Source organism: Myotis davidii, unplaced genomic scaffold (assembly GCF_000327345.1).
Source record: "Myotis davidii unplaced genomic scaffold, ASM32734v1 scaffold281, whole genome shotgun sequence".
Taxonomy (NCBI): Eukaryota; Metazoa; Chordata; class Mammalia; order Chiroptera; family Vespertilionidae; genus Myotis; species Myotis davidii.
In genome coordinates, this window is record NW_006293784.1 from 8571250 (window position 1) to 8590835 (window position 19586).

Genomic DNA, 19586 nt, shown 5'->3' on the forward strand with positions numbered 1-19586 from the left:
TTTCCTTATCTGTACAGCAAGCATGTCAAATTCATGATAAATAATACTTGGTAATGTATTAGAGTTCTCTAAAATTGTTATTTCAAGTATGGCAACTATCTGAAGTAGAAGATACCATCCTGAAGCAATACCATTGTGGAGAAAAAGGTCATTATACAAATCCTGGTCTACGTTACTTCATTGAGAATGTTATATTGGCAAAATGCTTTGAACATTGAATCTTCTGGTACTTTCCATTTCAGTTCTGCTTCTCAGTGAATTAGTGTGTCTGAGAAGAAAAGCAGTAAGTGATTAAAATGTGAGGTTTATATTTGGATTTCCTTTTCTTTTATGATTCAGTTTTCAGATTTGATTATTTACTTGTAGAAGGGCCAGCCAGCTTCAGTGTATTCTTGGGAGACTCTTACACAGTTTTCAAGGTTGGGAGCTAATAACCTCTAGCTGAGAGGAGGTGACATCTGTCTTCAAATCTTTAGTCAGTCTTTTCTCACATAGTATTTAACTATCTTATTCATTCATTCATTCATTCATTCCTCACCCAAGACATGCTTAGCAGGAGGGAGGGAGGGAGGAAGAGAGGGAGGAGAGAGAGAGACATCTACGTGAGAAACATCCATCTGTTGAGAGAGAAACATTCATCTGTTGCCTTCCATATGCTCCCCAACTGGGGAGCAAACCTAAAACCCAGGTACGCCAACTAGGAATAGAACCAGCAACCCTTCGGTGTACAGGAAAATGCTCAACCAACTGAGCCACTACAGTCAGGCTTATCTATGCTATTTTTATATTATGCTGCAGCTAAAAATTACATCAGGTATTTTAAAGATCAATTGTAATTTCAGGGCATCAGTGTAATGATGCTTTTGATATCTTTTTTCTTAATGGAGCACTCAGCGTTATGAATAAAACACCAGTAAAGTGCCAGCATTTTTTTCCCCCTCAACATTTTTTCCTTTTTTATTGAATTTATTGAGGGTGACATTGTTCAATAAAATTACAGGTTTCAGGTGCACAGTTCTATAATACATCATCTGTATATTGTATTGTGTTTCACCACCCCAAGAAAGTGCCAGCATTATTAGATGATATCTATTGGATAAGTGCCTTCCCGCTTCATTTTCCTTAATGGAGTTTCTTAAATTCAGATTTAAGAATTTCATAACTTTTTGAAAATTAAAAATAACTTGGAAAAAGGCAGATAGTTGCTATACCAATTTCAAAAGTTTTGTGCGAGGTGTTGATGACTTCTGTGGCTAATGATAGAGTTTTCTTGTGGATTTGAACACTGACTACACTACCTATAAACTTTGTGACCTTGTGCCAAGCTATGACTGTGACTTAGTTTCCTTAGAAGTGAAATGGGAATAATATATTTACCTCATAGGGTTGCTGTGAGGATTAAATGAATGTATATATTAAGTACCAGTTACAGTAATTGTTATTTTATTGAGATCCTAATGGACCTCTGGGATATCTCATTCTTAAATATCATACAAGTTTGGGGAGTAAATGCCTTAAATAAGTTAGACCAGGAAAGAGGGGCTTTAGCATGAGATGGCACATTCATGTGTACATGTTCCTGCATAAAGATAGTTCTATACACTATTTTTGATAGGTTATGGAGGTATATAGCATGAGACTTCTATGGGGACAAGATTTGACCTCTCAGCAGTAGCAGCAAAGCCGACATTTGTGGAGGGCCAAGCATTACATTAGGTAATGGGAAACAGTCCTCACTCACAATGTCAGTGGTTTTCTAATACCGAAATGAAAAGATTGGTTTGAATTGATGGTCTGGCCGTGAAGTGCCAAGTAAGTGGTACAGGAAGGTGATGGAGCTTTAGAAGCACGATCAATGACTGGCCTCATCTGAAGGAGCGGCAGGGTGAAAAGTGAGGAAGAAAGGTACTCCAGCTTGAGGATTGCTGTGCTTATGGTGTATTGGAAACTAGCTTAGAGAAGTGGAAGGTAAGATAATAGAGAAGAAACATATAGCTCAGTGGGGAAATTGTCTTCTATTATTCCTTCACTCACCCACTTAATATTTTAAATGAGAACCTACCAAATGCTAGGCACTGTACTAGGGATAGAAGAGAAAATGTGAACAAAATTAACTCATTCCTTAGCCTCACTCAACTTGAAGTCTTAGGGGCAAGACAGTTTTTAAATAATTCAATACTATAATGTGATGAGTATTATTAAAATTGAAATGGAGTATGTACCCAGCAACTTGACATAGGGTGGAGGGGAAAATTTCTAGAAGAAATTACTTTTAAACAGAGCTGAAAGTGGAGTAGGAATTAGAAGGGTGGCAAAGGACGTTAAGTGTGGGGAAATGGGGTGGAAAAAACAGTAGGTTGGGAGATGAGAAGTCCCAAAAAGAGAGGTGGACCAAAGGAGGGTGGCCATTTGAAGAACTGAAAGAAGTCTAATGGAGGAGCCTTACTGGGGAACCAGTGGTTGACAGGCTTAAGAAATAAGCAGGTACTTAAAGTGCTTTGTTAACCAGGTTTAAAAGATTGTGTTACACCCTGGCTGTTGGGCTCAGTGGTTAGAGCAGCACTGGGCAAACTACGGCCCATTTGAAATGAATAAAACTAAAAAAAAAAAAAAAAGACCGTACCCTTTTATGTAATGATGTTTACTTTGAATTTATATTAGTTCACACAAACACTCCATCCATGCTTTTGTTCCGGCCCTCCGGTCCAGTTTAAGAACCCATTGTGGCCCTCGAATCAAAAAGTTTGCCCACCCCTGGGTAGAGCATCGGCCTGGGGACTGAGCGGTCTCAGGTTCGATTCAAGGGCATGTACCTGGATTGCAGGTCGGGATGCTTATGGGAGGCAACCAGTCGATGTGTCTCTTTCACATCCATTTTTCTGTCTCTCCCTCCCTCCCCTGCTCACTCCCTTCTACTCTAAAAAAAAGAATCATTGGAAAAAATATCCTCGGGTGAGGATTAACAACAACAAAAGACTGTGTTATAATAAGAACTGTGAGATACTGTTAAAAGATTTTAAACAGAAAGAGACATCAGATTTTTACAAATTTGAAGTTCCTTGGGCACATATCATTATATATAAAGCCCTAATATGCAAATACACTGAACGGCGGAGCACTGACCATCAGGGGGCACGAGCAGAACATGGTTGGCAGCAGGTGGCAGAGCACAGAACAGGGTGGGCGTCGGTCACAGGGGGATGGTGGAGCAGGTGAGCGGGGGTGCCAGACCCAGGTGGGGCAGCAGTCGCTGTCATCGAGGCAAGCCTCTCGTGGTTACTGAAAATTCTTTGCTCCCACATGCCACGGTCCTGCCCGGTGCTCACACCTGCTGCTGGCGCTGGCCCCACTTGTACCCGCTGCTGGTGCCAGAGCTGCCACTTGTACCCGCTGCCAGTGCCCGGCGCCATCCCCGATCACTTGGCGCCGTCAGTGGGTGTGAGCAGCTGCCGGCCCTGATCGTCCCTGAGGGCTTCTCTACCTCCCCCTGCTCCTGAGGGGCAATCGGGGACAGCAGCCGCCGCTTGCACCTGCTGCTGGCGATGGCCCCACTTGCACCTACTGCCAGTGCTGGAGCCGCCGCTCACACCCACTGCTGGCGCTGACTCCACTTGTACCCGCTGCTGGCTCCAGCCCCTATTGATCCGTGCCATCAGCGAGTGTGAGCAGGGCCCGGCACCATCAGTGCATGGGAGTGGTGGCGCGGGGCTGCTAGCAGACTGGGTACTGGGGCCACAGTGGGAAGGGCTGGGCAGGGGTGCGGAGGATGGGCCGAGACCTGCCCCTGTGCCCACTGCAGCCTTGCGGCCCACAGTTCCTTTCAAAGTGCACGAATTCGTGCACTGGGCCCCTAGTAAGTCAATAACAGAAAATATAAACCTCTTGGATTCCAAGAGATGTTTTTTCCAGCAGTCTACACTCCAGTCCTGTATTAGGATTTGTTAGTACTTTCTGAGATAAATTTAAATTATCAAAAGCAATAAAATGTTTAAAGTGATAATCTTTTTTAGACTATTGAATAGCTTGTGCCTTTGATCACCTATAAAAGACAAATCCTATTAGCACTTCTATGAGTCAAATATTAGCTGATGAATTCAGTCCCCATGTTCCTCTCAGAATGTTAGATGTTGACATTGTATGGACTCTGAGTCCAGTCTTCTAGGAACTAAGCCAAGTTGAGCCAAATGAGTAGTAAGCCTTCAGGATTGGATGGGAAGTTACCCACCCTCTGGAAATGAATAATCAGCAGACTTCCTATTTGTGCGCATTCTGTAATTGTGTGCATGGTTTTTGTGATCTGATAACACTTCTCAGCTACTTTGAGTTAGTATATTCTGTATCAGATATTAAGTTGAAATTGGTAGACATTATTTGGGATTTGTAAGTAACTTGAAAAGATGATTTTGTTTTGAGGAGTGAATTCCTTGATTTTCAGTGTTAGCTATGTCACAGGAATATCCATTTGCCAACTTTTTATCAGAAGTTTTGTTTCTTTTAAAAAAATATATTGTTATTGATTTCAGAGAGGAAGAGGGAGAGAGAGATAGAAACATTAATGATGAGAGAATCATTGATCAGCTGCCTCCTGCATGCCCCACACTGGGGATGGAGCCCGCAACTCCAGGCAGGCATGTGATCTCCTGGTTCATGGGTCATTGCTCAACCATTGGGCCAAATTCAGAAGTTTATTTTCTAAAGGTTTTGCCTACTTGGTCAATCCATCTGCTCTAGTTAGTCATTGAAGCCTTAAAAGTTTGCTGAACTCGCCCCAGAATTTTATTCTGCTGCAGACCTGTGCCTTCAACATTGCTTGAAATCTACCTCACAGTAGTCCTCTTACTAGTGCAGGTCACTTATCTCTGAGGTGGGAAAGATACTGAGGGAAGGCAGTAAATGCAGTCCCCATGTGACACCTCATTTCTCATTGCTCATCGCTTCTCGATGAGACCTGGTATTTCCACTTTAATAATCTCTTTACCGCCCTAACCAGTTTGGCTCTGTGGATAGAGCATCAGCCTGCGTGCAGACTGAAGGGTCCCAAGTTCGATTCCGGTCAAGGGCATGTACCTTGGTTGCGGGCACATCCCTAGTAGGGGGTGTGCTGGAGGTAGCTGGTAGATGTTTTTTTCTCATCGATGTTTCTAACTATCCCTCTCCCTTCCTCTCTGTAAAAAAATCAATAAAATATATTAAAAAAATAATCATCTCTTTACTTCCCTGTAGATGGATGGTCTGTCTTCTTTCTTACCCCTAAATATTTATTTTTGTGAGAATGTGTTAAGTGCTGCTGGTATATATTAAATCATTAATAAATGTTTTAGTGCTGTTACTCAAGCCCTGGGAATTTTCTAGCTTTCCTCTTCACTTTCCAGCTGTCCTCTCTCATCTCTAATGATCATTATTACAACCTGTGGTTCTCTCCTAGCCTGGGCTCTCGTGTTTGGCTTCTCTTCAGGTTGTGCCTTAGGTCAGGTCCAGCTTGCAGAATATTGCAGTGCTGGTCTTGCTGCCAGGCCCTTGTTGCTTCTGATGCATTGTCCACAGTCCCATCATGATCCCCCTAGACAGCACTCTCACTGAGAGCCAGCATTTTCTATAGGACAGTTACTCTTAGCACATGTTGGAACTCCCCCCTCTCTCTCAAGATCCAGGTAAAACGTCACCTCTTCTTCAGAGTCTAATCTTTCACATTTAAAGTTGGTGGCCTCTGTGGCATTTATCTATTTAGCTCATTTGACTAATTGTGTCCCTCACTTGGACTATAAGCACCTCTAGGATGGGAATTCTTGTTTACTAGTATTATATTCCCAGGGCTAGCTTTATGCCTGGCGTACGGTAAGTACATGGAAAATGTTCATTCATTCACTTACTGATTATGTACCTGAAGAGCAAAAAATTTTATTCACTTTGCCTCCTCTTTCCAAAAAAAACTTTCACTAAAAGAAGGAACAAGAAGGCATGTCCTAAAAGGAAGGGTCCTCAGCTTTCTCAAAGCGGAAATTAAAAGGCATTTGGGGAGAGAGAGACCAAAAGGCTGGAGGATAAGGAGTTTTTTTAAGAAAAAAGATTGTGATTCTGTGGTGAAATTATTATTTAAAGTCCTCTGTATTTAAGGAAATATGAGGGATACCATTATAGAGTTAATTTTTAAAACATTTAAGCATTCATTTTACTTGTTACACATTATTGCCAATAATATCTCATTAGAAACATTAGAAGATTTGTTTCAGGAATTGAAGAGGGAGACAGAAACTGAAACTTTGCTGTTGTCAGTAGCTCGGCAAAGGAAAGAAACCTTGGCCTGAGACAACAGCGTGCCCCTGGGGAAGAGGAAGGAGGCCGGTTAATTCTTGGCGTTTGTGGAAGGAGGACGGCAAGTAGCCGGTTGCCTTACGATAGCAGAAGTCCTCGTCTCTCTCAGTTTTCCAGCAGCATCTGCTCTCTTCCCCTCCAGTCCACACGCTGCCGGTGCCACTGCTAGTAGTTCTCACCAAGCACCAGCCGCAGACGCCTGTGATCAGTGTAGTGTGATACTGCTGGTGGTACTCCGGGTGATTTTAGATTGGGTAACAGTCTGATTTGGAACCTACTGTTCATAATGTTTCTCTGTGGTGAATCAGAATTCTAAGATTCTAACAAAGGAATGTTTGGAACATAATCATTTTGCACAATAGGAATCCATCCTTTTTAGAAAGGAGAAAGCAGAGGCAGTCAGTTCAGTGTGATTCCCCATGTCTAGGGGAATCTCTGCCACATGTCTAGTTACATGGAAGCGTGTTTTAATTCTGAAGTTAAGATAAAATGGATTTTTAAACATACAATTAACAAATCTTATCTATTTCTTGATGGTTTAAGAATAATTTCCTTGTTGGGATTAATGTTTCCTTAGAGTAATGGAACACTTTTAACATTTGCAGTATGAGGATTCATTCATTTATCAACTGTTGTGTGCCAGGCACTGGGCTAGCTAGGTGCTAGAATTATAGGGTGGGGCAAAACACAGAGTTTATTCTTGTATTATTTATCAATTGTTATATTTTCCACACATACAACTGTAAACCTACATTTGCCCTGTCCTGTATAAGGGTGATAGAAATAGACACTGTCCGTATCTTCTCAGAATTTATAATCTAGTACAGAAGACACCTCCCCCTCCTATGAACTAACAAAATGAATACAAATTTGAGTAAGTGATATCACAGTGTACCGAAATAGAGAATAATGAGGGACATATGAAGGCTCATTGCTAGGGTGTTTAAGAGGAAGGCTTCTCTGAGAACATGGAATTTAAACTGAAATTTGAGAGATGAGAGAAAATTAGACATTCCGAAGTGGAATAGCATGTTCAAAGCTATGGAGGCAGGACAGAGCTTGCTTCTTAGTTCTTGGAATATGAAGGGGGCAAGTGTGGCTGAAGCAGAGAAGGAGTAGCACAGGGTAAGTTTGGAGGAGTAGACGGGCTATTGTCTGGGGCTTTGTAGACGATGAATAGGCATTTGGATTTTATTCTAAGTTCTGCTGGAAGCTGTGGAAGGACTTTCAGCCGGGGAATGACAAGCAAGTGTTGAATAGATCTTGGCTATTGTGTGGAAAGGACTGGGTGGGATCAAGGAGCCCCGTTAGGAGACCGCTGCTGTGGTCATTGGAAGAGATGATGGCTTGAAATAGGGTGGTGCAGTGGAGATTATTGGAAGTGGAACTGGAAGGGCTTGCTGATAAATAGAATCCATTACTTCTAGATTTCTCACTGGAGCAAATGGGTTGTTGAGTGCTATTTTGTAACCGTAGGGATAGGAGAAAATTGGGTTTAGTTTGGAGATACTAAGTTTGAGAGGCCTGTGAGACATCCAGAGGGAGATGTGGGATAGACAGGAGGTTGTACAAGCTGGTGCTCTAAGCAGAAGGTGGGGCTGGAGAAAAGGTGATGAGGGCAACATGCCATTTAAAGCCATGGGAATGGTTGAGGTAGCTAGGGAGCCAGTGTAAGGAGAGAAGTGCATGGTTCCTAGAAGGCGGGAAGGCAGCAGAGCAGGTGGCAGGAAGCCTTCAGATAAGTAGGAAGAGAGAGGCTTCCTTCATCATAACACGAAGGCAGGTGACCCACGCGTACCAGTGGAAGGAGGTTTGTAGACCTGGTTGGCATGTAGGTGAAATAGTTCCGGTCTGATGGCGCCTGTATCCTCTGAGGTAGAATCCATGGTTGTCTACTGAGAAGGAGGATCCTCAGGAGTTAGAGGAGGGTTGTGAAGTTTCACGTACAGTGGTGGATAGAGGAACGGAGTGGGGTTGCCCACTGATGTCTTGGACCCTGTTGACTATAAATTTATAGTAATTGTTTCAATCTGCCTGGTTGTGAAACGAAGGAGAAAAAATCTTCTAAGTTTGGTAGGTGAGTGACTAGGTGGTAGAGTAAATGGTGTGTGTGTGTGTGGGGGGCGTGCGGTGGAGTTTGAAAGTCTTATTTGGGCAGTTAGGAGGACACTGGCCCATGATGTATGGTCTGGTCAGCTTGCATGACTCAGTTGGCAGTCGTCTCAGACCAGCCTGCTTAGTTTTGTTACTCATGCTCCAGGATTGGCGTGCTCTTTACCATCAGTAAAGACGGGCAAAGGACTCTTGAATATGGTAATAGTTATATTACCTAATTTGTGGTTCAAGAGGATTGTAAACAAAGGGAAACAGCAGGAAGTGTCAACAATGTTAGCAAAGTTAAAAAGTGTCTATTGACCAAAAATAAGACATGTGCCCAGAAAGCTTTTTTCCATACTTAAGATTTAAAGTGAAATGTTTGCTTACCAAAGATTATCTAACATAATATAAGCGTTGCTTCTGGTCTGTGGACGTTAAGAGAATACAAAAAATTTTACATTTCCTTCTTGGTTAAAATTCTTAATTAAATATGCCACTAGAACTAGCAGCCACTAAAATTAGTATCTTGTCTTCTCTTCATTCCAAACTGTTACTAATGAGTTACTTACTTTTAAAATGTGGGTACTGCCCTCACCGGCTTGGCTCAGTGGATAGAGCATCGGCCTGTGGACTGAAAGGTCCCAGGTTCGATTCTGGTCAAGGGCACACAAAAAAAAATGTGGGTACTTAAGAAAAACAAGTTATTTTGTTAATTTTCTATTTATCAGTTTCTTGACTTTTTAAACAAAAGTTTTTGTTTAAATAAGAGCAAAAAGTTGCATTTTAGAAGGCTATATCAAGTAGTAATTGCTGTAGCTCTAGTAGGAAAAGGTTAAATATGGTGTTATCAGTAGTGTATTTCAGCCCAGCTGGTGTAGCTCAGTGGTTGAACATTGACCTATGAAGCAGGAGGTCATAGTTTGATTCCCAGTCAAGGTCTCATGTCCAGGTTGTGGGCCCGATCACTGGGGGCGTGGAGGAGGCAGCTGATTAATGATTCTCATTAATGTTTCTATCTCTCTCCCTCTCCCTTTCTCTCTGAAATCAATACAAATACATTTTTTTAAAAATTGTGTATCTCAGTGATTTTCAACCTTTTCATCTCATGGCACACATATACTAATTACTAAAATTCTGCAGCACACCAAAAAAATAATATATATATATATATTGCTGGTCTGACCAAAAAATCCCAGCGTATACTTTTGATTCATTCACACCGGATGGCTCAATTGTTGTGTGCCTGTTGTCATTTTTATTTGACAATCTAAGGGAAAAGAGGTTAGTGCCCTTGACTAAACAGTCAGGTATTGCATGTTTAAAAAATTCTTGCAGCACACCAGTGTGCTGCTGCACACCGGCTGAAAATTGCTGTTGTATCTCCTTTTGTCCTGCTCCTGTTTTCTGTAGTGCAAGCTAGCTGCCATTGTATAAAGAGGGGCATATAATATTTTCTCTATAGCAGGAAAAATTTTGAAATAGTTGTTTTCTATTGTGACTCGTGGAGCAGATGAACACTTTGACACCAAAAGCTATTCTGTAGTAACCAGTATACAACCAATATTTGTGTGCTCAGCCCCCGACGATGAATCCTATGCCTTCTGTTCCTTAAAACACAAACAATGTCTTTGTGGAATAAATATACAACCACTTCTTGAATTTGAGGAGCATTTTATCACAGTTGAGGGAGGAGATTTTTATTAATTCAGTTAATGTTTAGCCATTTGCAATTTTAATTATATGAATTTGAGTGCCTGTCAGATACTATTTTATGTGGAAGAGAGCACAGCATGATTGGCCCTATTAAGTAGGGGAGGAACACAGGAATAATTATTTCCAGAATCCTGGCAAAATGTTTTTGAAAAATTAGCATGTTTTACCAAAAGTTATTATAGAAGACATTTGTCTTCTCTGTTACACCATAATCTAAGTAATTCTTGACTTCTGAAATTACTAAACAGGCTGAATTTATAAATAAATAATGAAATCCCATTTTTTCCTCCCCTCACAAAGGAAAATAAACAAGAACTTCATAACAGTACAACATTTTTCCCTTCAGTTTTTCTTCCTGAAAATGTTTGTAGTTATGGTAGGTTGCTTCTGAAAAATCTAGAAACAATAATTTAAAATCACAATATGCCAAATAAAGGAAAGTTACATGGTACCTGGAGCTAACTGAAAATCATAATATTGGAAAAATTGACTATTAGAATATGTTGCTGAGCATGATCTACCCTTGAATGCTTTCATAACGCTGATGGAAACAAGCCTACCTTGGTGATGTTTGCTAACTCCTACCATGGCAAGTGTCTGGCTGATGTTGTGTGTGTGTGTGTGTGTCTGTGTCTCCCATTCAGTTGTTTAATGTTATGTTTGAAACCAAAGCTGCCATCCCGAAAACGCAGAAATGTTTGTTTATTTTGAATATGGTTCGGGACCCACATTGTGATGGGGAGGGGAGTTTTAACCAGTTAACTGCCACGATATTTTGAATTTAATGAAAAAAGGTCCACTGCTTGTGTCTATAGACGCTTATGGTGTACAAATGGTTAACATGTATGAAAAGTAATTTCAACGTTTTAGAGTATGCAAATTCAGGGATGTCAATAATTATTCCTTTATAAATCCCAATACCACACAAGAAAAATAAACTATTGTTTAACTCATTAGTAGCCCTAAGTACTTTCAACGGCTATTGCACTGACATATATTGCTTTACACACACACAATTTGTGCAGTTAAGTATTTTTGTTGTGCACTTAGGTGAATAGTTCTCAGTTGGTATAATATCATTTTTCTCAGGATTTTGGTCAGTTTAAACTTGTTTTTGCTACCTCTGAGTAGAAAAGATATATTCTTGTGATATCCTGAGTGGAGCCATTTGTGGGACTTGATGTGGAGATACTATTAGCTTCAAAATAAGATATATAGGATAATACAAAGCTAGCACCAAAGAAAGAATTTTCTAGAAGGTGTGAAAACATTGTCTTGCATATTTAAGAGAGCCCAGTCAAGTCTCTAAAAAGTTTTGAGGTGACATTGTGACACACTGACCCTCAGCTAAGGGTTAGTCAAATTAAAGAATAATAATAATTGTAAATATGTTTAAGCTTAACAGGATCATCCCAGTCTGTTTAAGTAATCTAGCTTTCCCTTCTTAAAAAGAAAATTAAAAATACTGCTTGGTCTTGCCACCCCCTGCCTGCCCCTCCACCATCATTATTCTCCCCACTGTAACAAAATGCTCAGGAAAAGTTGTCTCTTCCTAGTTCTATTTCCTTACTGCTCAAGCATGGTAATTCAAACTTTCATCATTTCCACTCCCACCTTAACTTTTCACACGGTTTCATTTCCACTCATGCACACCCCTGCCCCGGCAGTTCTTCAAAATTATCAGTGCTGATGAAACGTAAATCATTCCCTTCCTTAAAACCAAAGTAGTTTGGGCTGGGTCCAGGCATTCATATATTTGAAAAGTTGCTCAGATAATGCTTATGCAAAATAGGCTGAAAACCACCACTCTAGTGGCTTCTCTTGCCCTCGTAATAAAATCTAAACGACTCCGACCTTGCTCTGACGCCATCTCCTCTGTTCTTTCCCTCCTCTACCCTAGCCCCCTCGGCGTTCCTCAGAGATGATGGAGCTTGTTCTCATCATTCTCTGGCACTCTCTGGTACCTGTTCAGTAGATAGCTGTTGAATTAATGAGTATTTTATAGACACTGTTGTTATTCTGTAGTGGTCATCGCCCTATAATAAATGCTGTGTAGGTTGCTGGCATTTTGAATCTTCGAGGAATGCTACTGAAAATTCTACTATTGGAACATCTGTCACAGTCTAACTATTCCATCTTCCAGGACTGTAAATGCCTGATTTTCCCCGTTTTGGTCTCTTGGCATGTACACCATTGACACTTCCGATCTTTTCTGGTGTCCTGTTTCTGCTTTTGTTTGGTGTGATTTTTCTTTCCTATATTGTTATTTATCCACTACTTTCTGGGGTAAAAAAAGACTGATCTTGCCAGTGCTGCCAGTCAGGGAGAGACCCTCTTTCCGTCTGTGGGTACACTACTCATAGCGTGTCTAGTACATCTTTGGATCGTATGCCCGTTCTTGTCTCATTATTCTTGCTGTATGCAGCTACTAGCTGCTCCGTTGGTGTGAAAACACCAGGATGGTTGGACTTTAAAGGGAAGATGGCATCGGGGGAAGTATCTGTTTCTCAGGTCAGAGTTTGAAGCTTAATTGATGGAAAGTCGAGATTTTATTACATCAGGGGCCCCACAGAGTTTTTCTGTAAAACTCCAGAAAGTGAATATTTGGGGCTTTGTGGGTACTAAGGTCTCTGTCACAATTACTCTGACCTGCTGCTGTAGTGCGGAACAGTTGTAGATGCTGTGAAACACATGAGTGTGCCCGTGTTCCATACAACTGTGAACACGGACATTTGAATTTTATATAAAAATTATATGAACAATGTTATCTTTTTACCCCCTGTGACATTGTGATGTATAAGAAATATATACTTCATCATTTAGATGGCCAAAATATATTTCTCATATCCATTTGGTCTTCCATAATTGCTGGCTCTCAGCTCCTGGGGCTCTTGGAATTTCCCAAGTGTTGGGAGGTGTGTTTTGTTTTGTTAATTAATTGACTTTTGGAAAGCACCTAAGGATGGGGACTGGTTGCCAGGAGACCCAACCATATAATCAGAGGATTGGAATTTTTTTTCTTTCTTTTTCCCAATTATAGTTGACATACAATATTATATTAGTTTTAGGTATACAGCATAATGATTAGATATTTATATAATTATATAACTTAGGAAATTTCGAGCCTGCATCGCTGGCATGTGCCCGACCAGGAATCAAACTGTGACCTCTGGTTCATAGGTTGATGCTCAACCATTGAGCCTCGCTGGCCAGGAGATCAGTTTGATTCCTGGAGGTTAGAGGGGCTGGAGGTTGAATCAGGCGCCAGTGGGCAACGATTTTAATCAATTGTGACTACATAATGAAGCCTCCATAAAAATCCACAAGCATGGGGTTGGGAAAGCTTCTGGTTTGGTGAACACGTGGAGCTGCAGGGAGAGTGGCAGCCTGGAGATGGTATGGGAGCTCTGCGCCCCTTCCCACATTCCTTGCCCTATGCATCTTTCCATCTAGCTGTTCCTAGTTACACAGTGAGCCAGTGATCTAGTAAGTAATGTGTTTTCACTGAGTACTGTAAGCCATTCTAAGAAATTAATCAAACCCAAGGGAGAGGGTCATGGGAACTTCTGGTTTATAGTCAGTCGTTCAGAAGAACAGGTGACAACCTGGACTTAATTAGCATTTTGAGTTGGAGGAGGTTGCTGGTACCTCTCTTCTGCAGCCAGTCAGTCAGAAGTACATAATCTGGGCTTGCATCCAGCTCCTGAAGTATGTGTGGTGGGGCAAGTCTGGTAGGATTGAACTCTTAACCCGTGGAACCTGATGCTGTCTCCTGGTAGATAGCCTCAGAATTGAGTCGAATTCTTGAAAACCCTTCTGGTGTCTGTGAATCGTTTGCTTGTGTAGGAACACCTTTCTCCCCCCACCGGGGAATTGGATCTGGGAGCCCAAGTCATCCTCAAATCATATCAGAGTCTAAAAAAAGGTTCTTAGCTGGTGGGCCATCCAAAACCCATCCCTACATAGTTTTGACTTGAAAAGTCCAATTCTTGACCTACTGTTAAAATTCCTTTTAACACTCCACATTGTTGATGCCGTGTCTTCGTCTCTGTGTTTCAGCACCGTACTGCTGGGCCACATTTGAGACTGCAGTTTAGTATGTCTTTACAGAATTGCCTTCTGTCCCGATACCATTGTAAAACAGCACATTTTTGTCTGTTTGAATAAGCATTTCTTTCAAGCTTGTACAAATGCTGTTGAGGCTCCGCCCCCGCCACAGTTCACTGACTGCTGTGGTGGACAGGTCCTGAGGTCTCTGAGTTGGCTCTGCCTGAGTGTGGGTGGTCAGTCCCTTGCATGGCAGCCAGGAAGTACCGGGAATTTAATGGTCCTGAGAGCAACCCCCAACCCAGGAAGTGTAGGTTTTCGTTTTTCATATGCAAGTATGTTATTTTCCAGGGTGTTTTTTTTTTTCCTTCCCCTGGAAGGCTTTGTTTGACTGGGTTTTCTTGTGTGTGTGTGTTTTTTTAAGTATCATTTTCTCTGTTTTTGGTTCATAGTTTAACATGTCCAAAAGTTTTCACTTTTATTGCTCCTTTAAAAACTAGCTGGCCCTGGCCACATGTGGCTCAGTTGATTTGGGCATCAGCTGGTGCACCACTAGGTCATAAGTTTCATTCCTGTTTGGTACATGTGCAGGACACAGCCAATTCGTGTTTTGCTCTCATCCATCTTTCTCTCCCCCCTCCCCCCTTCCCCTTGCTCTAAAAATCAGTTAAGAAAGAAAAAAAAAACTAGTTGGAGTTGCATTTAGATTTTATGTGTATTTTGCTGGTTTACTGTTAACAGTTGCCTTATTTGGGGTAGCCAAATCTTACGTAAATTATATTCTTTATTTGGTTTTATTTAATTGCATAGGGCTGTTAAATAGTTTAACAAATACTAACATTTTCTGTTACACTTGTACCAAAATACATTGGAGGAAAAGTTAGCATGACTTTATAGATTACTTTTCTTGGAATATATTTGGGACATCATGTAGGTTTTTGTTTGTTTTTTCTCTTTCTCTTCGATTGTCCTGTTACTTGTGGGTGGTTTTTCCCCCCATGCTCTTCTTCCCCTAGGCTGTTGGTGTTGGCTCACTCTGGTTCCCTATCTTACTTTTCACCGCTCCTTACCCACCTCAACACACTGCTGCAGCTTCACTACTTCAGCCTTCTCACCTACTTTATCATCAGAATATTGTCCATTCTTCAAGGCTAGGCTCAGAACCCACCAACTCCACTTGATTATTTATTCTTTAGATTCCTGCCCCAGGGTTCTCTCTGTTCCCTGAATGATGAGGGAGTATTGACTCTGTCACCCAGGAGTCCCCTGTTGTACCTCACTTAGGCATTATTAGTGGCCCAGGGTCTTCTGCCTCGGCTACCTGGCTTTCCTGGGCAGAGCTTGTGTTTTTCAGCTGGTAGTATTTCTTTTGTACCTATCCCATAACAGGAACTTAGTATTTAATTGTTTGTATTAAATACCCAATTATTTAGTTTTCTGCTTTTAAATTTCTCTCAAGGTAATCTTGGTGATTTTTTAAGTATTTTGTTTGTACTTTTTTTTTTTATATAGATGTAAAAAAAGATTGGTCTGACCATGCTCTCTGGTGGGAAAAGAAGAGAACTTGGCTTCTTAAGACACATTGGACCTTGGATAAGTATGGCATTCAGGCGGATGCTAAGCTCCAGTTCACTCCCCAGCACAAACTGCTCCGACTGCAACTTCCCAACATGAAGTATGTGAAAGTGAAAGTGAATTTTTCTGATAGAGTCTTCAAAGCTGTTTCTGACATCTGTAAGACTTTCAGTAAGTATTCGATACATTCTTCCATGAAAGTATGAGTTGTGTGATGCATGTATGATATGACTGATGACTGACACTTAGCTTATCTCAAGGAGCAGGAGCTGGGGTGAGCTCTCTATGTATGTATATTTATGAAAGTTTTACTTTATTCTTTAAAGTTTTTATATTTAAGATAAAGAAATGTGTAGATTCTTTCCTTTCTAGAAGTATATCAGATATTTATTATGTAATACATTCTGATGACGTATTTTTATGGGAAAGAGAAGAGGACAGGGAAGGAAACCGGTATTTTCAGAGGGATGTAGCTTTCGCAGTGTTTCCTTCACGTAAGTCGCTATTTGATTTTAGCGATTCAGGCAGATTATGTCACTTCCGCATTAAGGGCCTGACAAAGCTCCGAAGGAAATGGCTATGAGTGTTGTCTTCCTTAACCAGCCTACAATTTGAATACTCTTGTAGTAATTCTATTTATGCTTTCTGACATGAGATGTGGATTAATTTTGGCTGACCCAGTTCTGTCATGTGACTAAAAGAATCCAGCCATCAGTGAAAATGTGAACTGTCATCTTTATCACTAGTTTGTAACTATTGTGCTATAGATTAAAGTAGCAATTTTCAAACAGTGGGCCACAAGAATTTTTAAAACGTACAATACCTAACTGTTTAGTCAGGGGCACTGACTTCTTTTCCCTTAATTGTCAAATAAAAAAATGACAACAACAAAACAACCATAGCTGCCTGGTGTGAATTACTCAAAATTATACCCATATTTTCTTGGTGTGCTGCAAAGTTTTAGTAATTAGTTTATGGGTGCTGTGAGATGAAAAAGGTTGAAAATCGCTGGCTTAGGGAGAGATACAGGTAGGTTGACATTACTATTTTGATCTAATGACTCTGAAATTATAATGGTTTTTATGTTAATGAAATTTTTAAGAAAAATTAAAATAACAGAAAAGTACAGGTCATTGTGTAACACTTACCTACTTCTAGAATTACTTATCTAGAATTAATAGTTTATATCATTTTGCCAAACTTTTTTTTTAATTGATTTCAGAGAGGAAGGGAGAGGGAGAGAGAGATAGAAACATCAATGATGACAGAGAACCATTGATCGGCTGCCTCCTACACGCCCCGTACTGGGGACCAAGCCCACAACCCGGGCATGTGCCCTTGACCAGAATCCAGCCTGGGACCTTTCAATCTGCAGGCCAACACTCTATCCACTGAGCCAAACCAGCGAGGGCCATTTTGCCAAACTCTTATGTCAAAATAATATAGGTAAAGTTTTGAGTTACATTCTCTTAATTTCCCTTCAAAAGCAACTACTATCATAAATGTAATGTGTATCCTCTCAGCACTTTTAAAACTACATAAACACACACACACACACACACACGTATTTACATCTATGTGTAAATATATACCCCGAAATAATATATGTTAGTTACTTCCATTGCTGTGTGGGTATTTTCTTAACACTGTTTTGAACATGTGTGCAGGAATTTCTCTTGCATGTTCAAGTAAAAAGTAGAATTGTTTTAAGTGTACACATAATTCATTTCAGAAGACTGTCAAATTGCTCTCCCAAGAGGTTCTACCTGTTTACATTCCAACCCACAATGTATGAAAACCCCTTGTTCCAAATCATGACTAACATTTGAATGTTGTCAGTTTTTAGTATTTGCTTCTCTGAGTGAAAAAAATACACAATTTCATTTTAGTTTATAAAGTTAAGTATGTTTTTGTATCTTTATTGGCCATCTAATCTAAGTTTCTTCTATTTTAAATTACCTGTTTATTAATTTTTTAAAAATAGACAAATGATATAAACTTGATTTTTAGAGTAGCTTTAGGTTCACAGCAAAATTGAGGAGAAAGTACAGAGTTTCCATTTACCCCCTATTCCCCTGTCAACATTCTCCACCAGAGAAGTACATTTGTTGCAACAGAGAAGCCTACATTGACACATCATTATTATCCAGAATCAGTGGCTTACATTAGATTTCCTTGGGGTTGTACAGTCTGTGGGTTTGGATAAATGTATAATGACATGTATCCATCATTACTGTATCATACAGAGTAGTTGCACTGCCCTCAAAATCTTGTGTTCTATTCTTCCCTTCCTTCCCCAGCCCTTGACAACCACTAATTTCTTCACTTCTCCATAGTTTCACCTTTTCCAAAATGTCCTAAAGTTGGAATCATACAGTATGTAGCTTTTTCACATTGGTTTCTTTCACTTAGTAATATGCATTTAAATTTTATTCATGTCTTTTCATGGCTTGATAGCTCATTTCTTTTTAGCACTAAAAAATATTCCAGCCCTGACCACTGTGGCTTAGTTGGTTGAGCAACGTCCTCTGTACCAAGAGTTTCGATACCTGGTCAGGGCACGTGCCTGGATTTTGGGCTCTATCCCAGGGGGAGAGTGCAGGAGCCCACTGATCAAATATTTCTCTCTCATATCCCATGTTTCTCTCTCCTTCTCCCTTCCTCTCTCTCTCTCTAAAAATCTAAAATATATATATATATAAAGAAATGACTAGCTTTAAAATATATATATTCTATTGTCTGGATGTACCAAAGTTTATACATTCTCCTATAGAAGGACATCTTGGTTGTTTAAAAGTTATACAATTGTAAATACAGCTGCTATAAACTTTGCATGTGTAGGATTTTGTGTGGACATAATATTTTCAACTCCTTTGGGTCAGTACTATGGAATGTGATTGTTGGATCAGATGGTAAGAATGTGTTTTGCCAAACTGTCTTCCAGAGTAGCTGTACCCTTTTGCATTTACACCGGCAATGAATGCGAGTTTCTGTTGCTCTAAATGTCACCAGCTTTTGGTGTTGTCAGTGTCCTGATTTGTGGCCATTCTAATAGATGTGGGATGGTCTCTCGTTGTTTTAATTTGCATTTTCCTGATGATGTGATGTGGAGCATCTTTTAATGGGCTCCTTTGCCATCTACATCTTCTTTGGTGAGGTGTCTGTTAAGGACTTTGGCCTATTTTTTAATTGGGTTGTTTATTGTCTAATTGTTGCATTTTAAAAGTTCTTTATAGCCGAACCGGTTTGGCTCAGTGGATAGAGCGTCGGCCTGTGGGCTCAAGGGTCCCAGGTTCGATTCCGGTCAAGGGCATGTACCTTGGTTGCGGGCACATCCCCACTGCGGGGCGTGCAGAAGGCAGCCGATCGATGTTTCTCTCTCATCGATGTTTCTGACTCTCTGTCCCTCGCCCTTCTTCTCTGTAAAAAATCAATAAAATATATTTAAAAAAAAAAGTTCTTTATATATTTTGGATAACAGTCCTTTATCAGATAAGTCTTATGCATATATATTCTCCCAGTCTGTGGCTTGTCTTTCCATAACCTTTGACAGTTTCTTTCAGAGAGCAGAAATTAATTTTAATGAACTCCAGCTTATCAGTTACTCTTTTTTTAAATTATGCTTTTGTTGTATCTAAAAAGGCATCACCAACCCCAAGGTCATCTAGATCAGCGGTCGCCAGCCTTCCAGACCTCACGGACCACCAGTGGTCCATGGACCATCGATTGGCGACCGCTGATCTAGATTTTTTTCTCAGGTTATCTTCTAGGAGTATTATAGTTTGCATTTTACATTTAGGCTGTAATACTTTTTGAGTCAATTTTTGTGAAGAAGGTCTGAA

The 19586-nt window shown here is 40.5% G+C and overlaps 1 protein-coding gene across 6 annotated transcripts in view; it reads left to right on the forward strand.

Moving 5' to 3' along the window:
• FERMT2 (fermitin family member 2) overlaps positions 1–19586 on the forward strand; it is a 63369-nt gene that overhangs the window by 8085 nt on the left and 35698 nt on the right. For all 6 annotated transcript variants that reach the window (XM_015566515.1, XM_015566516.1, XM_015566519.1 and 3 more), the window contains exon 2: positions 15682–15915. In XM_015566515.1, the coding sequence (XP_015422001.1) occupies positions 15682–15915 (234 nt within the window). The remainder of the gene's footprint in view (positions 1–15681; positions 15916–19586) is intronic.